At 40.2% G+C, this 10,805-nt stretch overlaps 1 protein-coding gene across 1 annotated transcript; it reads left to right on the top strand.

Annotated features, from left to right (window-relative positions):
* Window positions 1-950: 950 nt before the first annotated feature.
* LOC132131426 (neuromedin-U receptor 1-like) lies at window positions 951-10,161 on the top strand. Its single transcript, XM_059543443.1, has 2 exons — window positions 951-1,947; window positions 9,770-10,161. Exons 1-2 carry the CDS (start codon window positions 1,050-1,052, stop codon window positions 10,159-10,161), a joined length of 1,290 nt encoding a protein of 429 aa, XP_059399426.1. The 5' UTR covers window positions 951-1,049.
* The last annotated feature ends 644 nt before the right edge of the window (window positions 10,162-10,805 follow it).

The following is a 10,805-nucleotide window of genomic DNA, read 5'->3' as shown; positions in this document are numbered from 1 at the left end:
AGCTCAGACTTCCTAAAATCACCCTCCACTTCATCAGTTTCATAATGTTCTACTATTTCCATAAGCTGAGCTTTTTTAGGCCAAGAAAGCTTTCCGAGTGACCTTACATGCACAAAATCGATCCACTTCAAATTCTGTCATCCTTTCACTACAGAGAAATACTTCTACAGCAATGTACTGCTCAACCCACCACCCTTACCCTAACTCTCACTCTTACCCTAATATTGTCTTTGATACGGATCTTACGTGTCTGCATTTGCCACAATTCACTTCAGTTAACAAAGGTTAATAAATGCTGTAAAAAATTATTGGTCAATGTTAATTAATACATTAACTAATGTTAATAATTGAGACCTATGTGTTAGCATTTTTTGCTTTGTTTATCCATGCTAAAAAAAATTAAACCTATGAAAATGTATTTGTTACAAAACAGACTTAAATACAGCAGTACTGAATCGTGAATAAAATAGTTTTTCATCAATTAAAAGAAAAACTTGTTATAGGTTTAGCATAATCACAGTTATCTATGATTACTTAACTTTCCAGTCCATACATACAAAAAAAAAAATAATAATAATATATATATATTCTGAGCAATATTAGTTGGAAAAAGATGCATTTTCAGTGTATTATGATTTGGAACCAATTAAAAGGGCTTAAAATCTGTTATGGAAGGAATTGAGGAAAATTTAGCTTTAAAAAAATGATTTGCCTATTTGCATGATGTGTGTATTGCCATATGGAAGATACAATTACCTCATCAGATTCACCTCATGGCGTCAAGTTTTGCAATAATAACAGTGACCATTACCGTCTCCCCCATGGGCCCTGTATATAATTCAACTTCCCATTTTTTATTAAATTAAAAATGAGAATATTGTAGTTTTAATATCAAATCCCCCACAGTCCCTTATTTATTTTCCCAAGCTCCTTCTTTCTCACTCTAAACTGTCTAGAAACACTTTGAAAAAGTGCCAGTTTGTCTATGATCATCAAGCAAATTTGATCCTTTGTCTCCCACTCTTTCTTCTTCCATCACTAGATCCAGAATGATTGCCAAACCCAACTGTTCCTCAACAAATTCCTATGTATCAAGATGTGTCCAAGACCTGCTGTGCAACACCAGCACTGTGTTGAACCTTAGTGAGTTGGAGATGGATGAGTTTTGCCTCAATCAAGACGAGTATCTCGAGAAATATCTGGGGCCCAGACGTTCCCCGGTGTTTCTGCCTGTGTGTATCACCTACCTGATCATCTTTTTGGTGGGAGCGGTGGGGAACATTCTTACGTGCATTGTTATTGCTCGCAACAAGGTCATGAGGACGCCCACCAACTTCTACCTGTTCAGTTTGGCGATGTCGGACCTGCTGGTGCTTCTTCTGGGAATGCCTTTGGAGCTCTACGAAATGTGGAGTAACTATCCGTTCCTTTTTGGCAAAGGTGGCTGCTACTTCAAGACCTTCCTCTTTGAGACTGTATGTTTTGCCTCCATCTTGAATGTAACAGCACTGAGTGTGGAGCGCTACATTGCTGTAGTCCATCCACTTAGGGTCAAATACGTAGTTACTCGCACTCACGCCAAGCGGGTGATCTTGAGCGTGTGGAGCGTGTCTGTATTATGTGCCATTCCCAACACCAGCCTCCATGGCATTTTCACCCTCCCTTTTCCCAAAGGGAAAGGAGTAGGTGCCTTGTCCACTTCTGCCACCTGCATGCTGGTCAAGCCACGCTGGATGTACAACCTGATCATCCAAATCACAACTCTGCTGTTTTTCCTACTGCCCATGTTGACCATCAGCATGCTGTATTTGCTCATCGGGATGCAGCTAAAACGCGAGAAGATGTTGCATGTCCTGGAGGCAAATGCCAGTGTGGGACAAGACAGCTCCTCTAATGTGCGCAGTCAGCAGCAGAAAACCCGTCGCCAGCAGGTCACTAAAATGTTGTGTAAGTAGGCCAGCTGGCCAATAACTGAATTCTCATGTATGACAGTGCCACCGCTGTGATAAAGGAATAGTTCAGCCAAAAATGAAAACTGACCTATGACTTACCTTCAAACCATCCTAGGTGTGTATGAATTTCTTCTTTTAGACAAATACAATCAGAGTTATATAAAAAATGTCCTGGCTCTTCCAAGCTTTATTATGGCAGTGAATGGGTGTTGAGATTTTGAAGCCAAAAAAACAGCATTCATCCATCATAATAAGTGCTCCACGTGACTCCAAGGGGTTAATAAAAGCCTTCTGAAAAGAAGATGCATTTGTCCATATTTAAGACTTTATCAACCATAATCTCTGACTTCTGCTAACTGTTGTTGACGCATTCATGAGAGAGTGGATTTCCAGCAGATGTCATAGTTTTAGGCGAGCGTAGATGAGAGAGCAAAACAAAACACCGCTCACAGATTAGAAATGCAAACGAGGATTTGTAAAGAAAAATGTCAGAGGATTTTGATATAAGCCAAGAGGAGACTGGTTTTCCTTTGCTGTAAACAAAACTTGGTTTTCGCGAGACTTGCATATTCTCACCGGAGCTTATGCTACACCTACAGCCTATGTCATCCGCTGGATACCACTCTCTTGTGGAGCACTTTTTATTTTGGATGGATGCAGTTTATTGGACTTCTTTTGGACTATTGAAAAATAACACCCATTCACTGCAATTATAAAGCTTGGAAGTGCCAGGAATTTTTTTTATATATATAACTGCAAATGTATTTTTCTGAAAGATGAAAGTCATATACACCTAGGATGGTTTGAGTGTGAGTAAATTGTGGGATAATTTTAATTTTTGGGTGAACTATCCCTTTACATTATAATACACTACAAGCATATTTTTAACATATGTGTCCTGCTTCATCACTTGAGTCATTTTGAATTTATGCACTGAATAGATTGCATTCTAATGAATTCTTATTGAAGAGTTCCCACGGCCCACTATGGGTTGGTCATATGCTGGTCCTAAAGATCTGAAAGGATTTTTAAATTCAAATAACAGTGAAATGTCAACAAAATTCGGCATTAAAGAAGTAACGGCACATACAACGTAATTACACTATTATTATTATTTAATGACCCTGGTAGCACACATATAGAAGACATCTATCTGACATGTATTAAAATCCACAAACTTATTTTTTAGAGTGTTTGCTCATCTGTAATAATGTACGTCTATAAGACGTTTCCTATCAGATGTCAAATAGACATTTGAAAATGTCTTTAAGATGTTTAGGATTTTAGAATGCATGTAAAACTGACATCTAATAGATGTCTATTAGATGTTTGTACACAGCAGATGCTTTCCAGATAAAGAGATCTTTAACAGACATCTTTTATGTGTGTTATCTGGCTACAGATGTGTCATCAGCTCAACTTAGGGACCATGCGATTTTCTATTATTCAAGCTTTTTAGGCAACCTGTTACTATTGTTTTTTTTTTAAAGAATAATACATTTTGAAATGTAACTAACACCAAGATATCAGTAAAAATTACTGTAAAAATACTGAAGCACATAAAATATAATTAAATCATTATTTAATTATTGCATATGTCATCCTTTGAGTAATGAATCAGCTGCATAAATAAATCAATGTAATGACGCGGAGGCGGCGTTAGAATCCATGTGCAGTTTTTTTAATAACATCCACAGCAGACAAATCCAAAACAGTAGGCAGATAATCATAAACGTAAAAGGCAGAGGTACGTACACAGATAGGCAGTCCAATCCAAACAACAAGACAGTGGGCAAATCCAAAAGGCAAAAACAGGAAAACCAGGCAAAGATCATACACAATAAGGCAAATATGGCAATGGGAAGAACGCTCGGTAGGGCAGACAGGCTGGCAATACTTCGCAAAGTACTCGTGGCTCCGGCCACGCTTAAATGTCTACCAAACAGGAAGTGACAGGTGAAGAAGAGGGAGCGGAACACAGTCAGTACTCGGGCGAGGGCTCCCTCTGCTGGCGTGGCGTTACAGAACCGCCCCCCCCCCCCCCCCCACGCGCACCTCCTGGCGCTCTACGAAGGATCTAGTATGTCGTGGGCGGCCACCCATGATCTCTCCTCTGGTCAGTATCCCTCCCAGTCCACCAAGTATTGAAGCTGACCCCCTCTCCGTCTGGAGTCCAACAACTCCTTTACCGCATAAGCCGGGGTTCTATCAATGTCCAGCGGTGGAGGTGGCTCCGGGTTTCCGACATTGGGGTTAGCATCCAGGTGGAACGGTTTTAGGAGGGAAACATGGAAGGAGGGAGAGATACCAGTATTTAACGGGCAGCTCAAGTTCATAAGTGACCGCATTAATCTGTCGTAAGATTCTGAATGGGCCTACGTACCTTGGGCTGAGCTTCTTGCTGGGCAGCTGCAACTTGAGGTCCTGTGTGGAGACCCAGACCCTTTGTCCAGGTTGGTAGGGAGGATGTGGACGACGTCGTCGGTTAGCTTGGATCTCTCGATTCCAGATGGCTATTTGCAGACGTACATGAGTGCTGTCCCACACCCTCTTGCTACGGCGAATCCAGACGTCGACTGCAGGTACTAGTGATGGTTCTCCAGACCACGGGAACATGGGGGGTTGGTATCCTAGCACACATTGGAACGGTGTAAGGCCAGTGGATGAATGCCTCAATGAGTTTTGTGCGTATTCTGCCCATGGAAGGAACTCTGACCACAGATGCTGCTCACGTCCACAGTATGACCTGAGGTATCTGCCAATCTCCTGATTCAATCTCTCCACTTGCCCATTCGATTGAGGGTGGTAACCTGAAGTTAAACTGACATTAATGTCCAATTGTTTACAGAATGCTCTCCATACCTGGGACGTGAACTGAGTTCCTCTGTCTGAGACAATGTCTTCGGGGATACCGTACATCCTGAAGACGTTGTGGAACATCGCTTGAGCGGTATTCATCGCTGTGGGAAGACCTTTCAGAGGTATGAGTCTACATGCCTTGGAGAAGCGGTCAATGGTAGAACGGTGACAAAGTCAATGGATAGGTGTGACCAAGGTCTCTGCAGTATGGGTAATGGTTGTAGCAGACCTGATGGGAGTTCTTTGGGGGGTTTTGACTGTGCACACAAAGGACATGACTTGACGTAATTTGCTACATCTTTCACCATAGCAGGCCACCAGAAAGAATTCTGCTTGAGGTGTAGTGTGCGAGAGATACCTGGATGCCCGGAGCACAGTGAAGTATGGACCCACTGTAAGACTCGTGGTCGAATCCTGGAAGGAACATAGTGTTTATTAGCGGGACAACCTGGAGGTGTGGGTTTGTTTTGTTTTGAGGTATTGTTCCTTTTGAATCTCATCCATTATGTCCCGCGTGACTGGCGCTATGATGATGGACGGTGGCAGGATAGATTCAGGTTGGTGATCTGTCAATGGATGGTCATGTCTTCTGGAAAGAGCGTCTGCCTTGCTATTTTTACTGCCAGGGCGGTAAGTCACTGCGAATTGGAACCTGGTGAAAAACAAGGACCAGCGAGCCTGGCGAGGATTTAATCTCTTGGCACTTTTGATATATTGAAGGTTCTTATGATCAGTGGTTACCTGGAAGGGGTGAGTGGAACCCTCCAACCAGTGCCTCCATTCCTCAATGGCCGCCTTCATAACCAGTAGCTCTTTGTTTCCGACATCATAATTACGCTCAGCATCTGTGAGTTTCCTTGAAAAGGAAGCACTGGGAAAAAGCTTGCCTGGTTGTCCGTGGCATTGGGAGAGCACTGCACCTATCCCAAAGTCGGAGGCATCAACCTCCAGTACAAATGGCAAGTTGGGGTCAGGGTGTTTCAAGATGGGTGCAGTGGAAAAGCTGTTCTTAAGCTCAGAGAATGCTTGCATAGCTCGATCAGTCCATTTCAACTTTGATGGTTTACCTTTCAATAGTGACGTCAAAGGTCTTGCTGTAGTTCCTAATGAAACGTCGGTAGAAATTTGCAAATCCCAGAAAGCGTTGAAGCTCCTTCACAGTGTTGGGTCGTGGCCATTCAGTGACTGCCTTGATCTTGGATTGGTCCACTTCCACACCTTGATGGCTGATGTTGTAGCCTAGGAAAGAGGTTCGTTGTACATGGAATTCACATTTCTCTGCCTTGACATAGAGTTGATTCTCTAACAGCCTGGTAAGTACTGTTCTGACATGACCCTTGTGTTCCTCTTCAGACTTGGAATAGATCAAGATATCATTAATGTAAGCTACTACAAATTTGTTCAAGAGGTCTTTGAAAATCTCATTCATGAATGACTGGAATACCGCAGGTGCATTGGCCAGCCCATACGGCATAACCTGGTACTCATAGTGCCCCCTAGTTGTCAGAAATGCAGTCTTCCATTCAACAACCGCCTTGATCCTGATGAGGTTATAGACACTTCTCAAATCTAATTTAGTGTAAATCTTGGCTTCTCTAAGTTGTTCAAGTGCTGCAGGGACTAGTGGCAGTGGATAACGGAACTTGATAGTAACATTGTTCAAACCTCTATAATCGATGCAGGGGCACAGTCCTCCATCCTTTTTCTCCACGAAGAAGAATCCTGCTGCAGCTGGGGAAGTGGATGGACAGATGAATCCAGAGCTGAGAGCTTCCTCAATATATGCGTCTATGGTTTGACTTTCCGGACGTGACAGTGGATAGATCTTACTCTTGGGTGGCATGGCGTTGGGTAATAGCTCTATGGCGCAATCCCAAGGATGATGAGGTGGCAGTTGAGTGGCCTTAGTTTTGCTGAAGACCTCTTGAAGGTCCTGATAATGGGATGGTATGGTGACGGGCATCTGTGTAACTTGGGGGATATGCATGACGTTCGTTGACTTGGGTTGAGGGCGGTGAGTGCGAATGAGGTTATCGCGAGCTCTGCCTGTAGCTCCAGATTTAAACTGCGACGAAACATGGCCTTGAGTGCTATGTCGTTCCACCCACTCTGAGCAGCAATTGTTCTGAACTCGATAGCATGTTCAGCGGCCGAATTGCGGCCTTGAGTGAGTTGCATTAGACGACTGGATACATCCTTACCCCCTGCCGGGTATACAAACACATCTCTGAGTTGTTTAATGAAATATGGATAGGATGTTTGAAACAGACGGTCAGTTTCCCAAACTGCTGCGGCCCACTCAATCGCTTTGCCCGTTAACAATGACATGAGGAAAGCACACTTCTTCTCATCAGAGTCAAAGTTACTCCCTTGATGCATGAGAAAGATCTCAACTTGCCGAATGAAACCTTTACATTTTTCAGCAGAACCGTTGAATTTGTCAGGAAGAGCAAAATTTACCTTTATGGGCATAGGTGGTGGTAGCGATCGTAGATACTGAGTGAGATAATCTTTAACCACTTGAGCTTTAGCCAGTTGGTCACGGTACTCCTTGAGAACTTCGCTCTGATAAGCGAACGCAGCCTGTAGATTCGTTACTTCTGCTGGATTCTTCGGTGGCGAAGTATTATGTAATGACGCGGAGGCAGCGTTAGAATCCATGTGCAGTTTTTTTTAATAACATCCACAGCAGACAAATCCAAAACAGTAGGCAGATAATCATAAACGTAGAAGGCAGAGGTACGTACACAGATAGGTAGTCCAATCAAGACACAAGACAGTGGGCAAATCCAAAAGGCAAAAACAGGGAAACCAGGCAAAGATCATACACAATAAGGCAAACTATGGCAATGGGAAGAACGCTCGGTAAGGCAGACAGGCTGGCAATACTTCGCAAAGTACTCGTGGCTCCGGCCACGCTTAAATGTATACCAAACAGGAAGTGACAGGTGAAGCAGAGGGAGCGGAACACAGTCAGTACTCGGGCAAGGGCTCCCTCTGCTGGCATGGCGTTACAATCAACTGAATTAAAATAATAATAATAATAATAATAATAATTCAAACAATTGTTACAAATGTCAATAAGATAACTAGAGATTATTAAAAAAGATGCGGTTTTCCTTACAATAGAAGGTCTATATAGAGACTGTCAAACTCAAAATAATTCAAATACACATAATTTAAATAATATCTTAAGGACCCCATATATTTTGTGCACTATATTAAAAGTCTTCCCAAGCCATAAGATGACCTAGATTTAAGTCATTATAGAAAAGAAAAAAGAAAACTGCCGTAGCTGGAATGTAATATTGGAGAGCAGTAGGATGACATTTTATTTGAGTTACAATTTTATTTGGGTAAATGATGTGAAAATTAACCATCTTTCTTCAAGCGCTTTTAGTCAGAGGTGTAAAAAGTACTAAAATATTTTACTCAGTGAAAACTTTACTCAATTAAAAGTACAAGTATTAGGTCAAAATCATACATGAGTATTAGTAAAAAAAAGTACAACTTTAAATTGTACTCAAGTATCCAAAAAGTAGAAGTACTTTTTTTCTGACAGACAATACAGAAGAATGGTTAAAGGGAGAGAACGAAAAAAATGCAGTGGTACAGGTCAAACATGTATATTTAGTTCAACAACAACAATTAAAATGAAACCCAGCGGAACACCAAAAAATACAAAAATTAAATACAAGAAAAGAGATTAAAAGGAAACTCCATCATTTCCACCCTCATGCCATCCTGTATGACTTTCATTTATCAGATAAACACAAACTAAGAGTTTTAGAAAAAAAAAGTCATAGAATTCAAACATAAAACGTTAACGTTTTAAAAAGGCCACTTTTTTTGTGTTGTCTATTCAACTTTACTGTCTAAAAGGACAATTAACCTTTTAAATGTTTTCTTAGCAAATATTGATAAATAATTATTTGTGACTAATTAGATTAAATAATGAGAAAAACATGTAATTATTAAGATAAAAAATATTTACTGACAGTCCTAATTCCTACTTAATGATTCATTTAATAACATATTGTAAATACAACTTATCCACCACCTGGTAAGAACATCACTAAACATGAATTACAATTTATTTATCATATAATGTTTATTCAAACACTTTTTTTGGAGATTTGTGACATTTAATAAAAAAAATCCCACATAAATATTAATTGTATTTAAATTCTCATCACTAATTTTATTTAGCACTCAATTTTGTGCATTAAGCTAATATATTACAGCTAATGGTATCAAAACTGAACAAATAATGAATAAACTTTTTTGGGCGGGAAAAAGCAACTTTGCTACCTTAATATGCTTCCTCAGATTTGATGGTGAACTTTCGAAGCCAGGCATTTACCTGATGAAAGTCATAATTGAAGTAGAAATGTGTGTGTTTGATGCATGAAAACAATGATCATTAGTTCTCACATCAGGCGCACACATTTGAGCTTCTATTTACCATATTTAATGTGCATAAGATAAATTCAAAATATAATGTTATTTTCAAGATGAAATCAAATTGTAAGAAGTAAAAAGTACTGTTTTTTCTTCAGAAATGTAATCAAGTACAAGTACAAGTAGTCCGTTTAAATTGTATTTGAGTAAAGTACAAATCCCCCAAAATAATACTTAAGTACAGTAATCAAGTAAAATTACTCAAGTATTTTACACCTCTGCTTTTAGTCGTATGTATTTTGACTGTTATTAACATTAAATTGTTAGCACTCAGCAGCTCTAACAATTCATATTTGTTTTCTCCCTATGTATCCCCTGTATCAGTGACACATAAGTACATGGCAAAAGATATTTCAGAGGTTTTCTGCTTTGAAATGTCATTTTTAATAGGACAATGTTCACAAAGGGGAAAAAAACAGGTATTTTGATTTAATATTTTGGGTTAAACAGATTAAATATGGACCTAAATTATATGTAACAGAGTATTTTCTCCGCAGTTGTACTAGTGGTCATGTTTGGCATCTGTTGGGCTCCGTTCCACACCGATCGACTCATGTGGAGTTTCCTGGACCAGAAGAGCAGTGAGCACATGAAGATTTTCCAGGTGTATGAATATGTCCATGTCATCTCTGGGGTCTTCTTCTATCTGAGCTCAGCCATTAATCCGATTCTCTACAACCTCATGTCCACCCGCTTCAGGGAGATGTTTAAAGAGGTGATGTGTCACCACAAATGGCATCCTGTCCCAAGAAAACGCTCTTTGAGCATGACGAGGGTTACTGTGCGCAGTACCTTGAGTGAAGTCCCACCCTGCAATGGCACAGTAACTACAGAAGGAGATGATTATGATATGGATGACTGCCAGGAAAATAAGACCAACTTTTCCTAAGAAAATGTATCATTTATTGTATTTTATTGTCAGTGCATGAAATTAATTCAAACATTTGGGTAAAATACATGGTTTGGTGATTTTCTGAGATCAAACAGGAATTAAAAATCTGTGACTCTCCCATATGTTTACCGCTGTAACTCTTTTTTTGTTGGCATATTTTCAATTAGATGCTTACCAAGTGATGCAGATTGTCTTTACCCACTGGAAATGATCTCAATATAAAACCACTCTTGCACTGACTGTCAATATCTGCTCAAAATTTATTTCAAGACATTGTTCTTTGCTGAATGAATATGTGATTCTAAATGAAGTGGTTAAGTGAATAATTCAATGAATCATTCATAAATACAAAGTAATGTCATGAAACTCTAGAGGGCGCAGACCAAAAGGTTTTAACTCAATCTGACATTATTCACACGGTGTAGCCGACTGGTTTTAGTTCCATCAGCAGCATATGAGCTTCCTGCTCGGCATTCAAATTATTGGCTAGTGCTTGCTGTAGCAGTTGCAGCATGCTTCAGAAACCCTCCACCTCCCCAGCTCCACCTGTATAGATCTGCTTTTAGGTGATTTCATGAGTGTTGTATATGGGGTTATTTCATGTATATTAAATGTGCTGCAGCAGTATTTCTTACATGCTC

This window comes from Carassius carassius, chromosome 48, assembly GCF_963082965.1.
Source record: "Carassius carassius chromosome 48, fCarCar2.1, whole genome shotgun sequence".
NCBI classification, from domain to species: Eukaryota; Metazoa; Chordata; class Actinopteri; order Cypriniformes; family Cyprinidae; genus Carassius; species Carassius carassius.
This window is presented reverse-complemented; position numbering and strand designations above follow the sequence as displayed.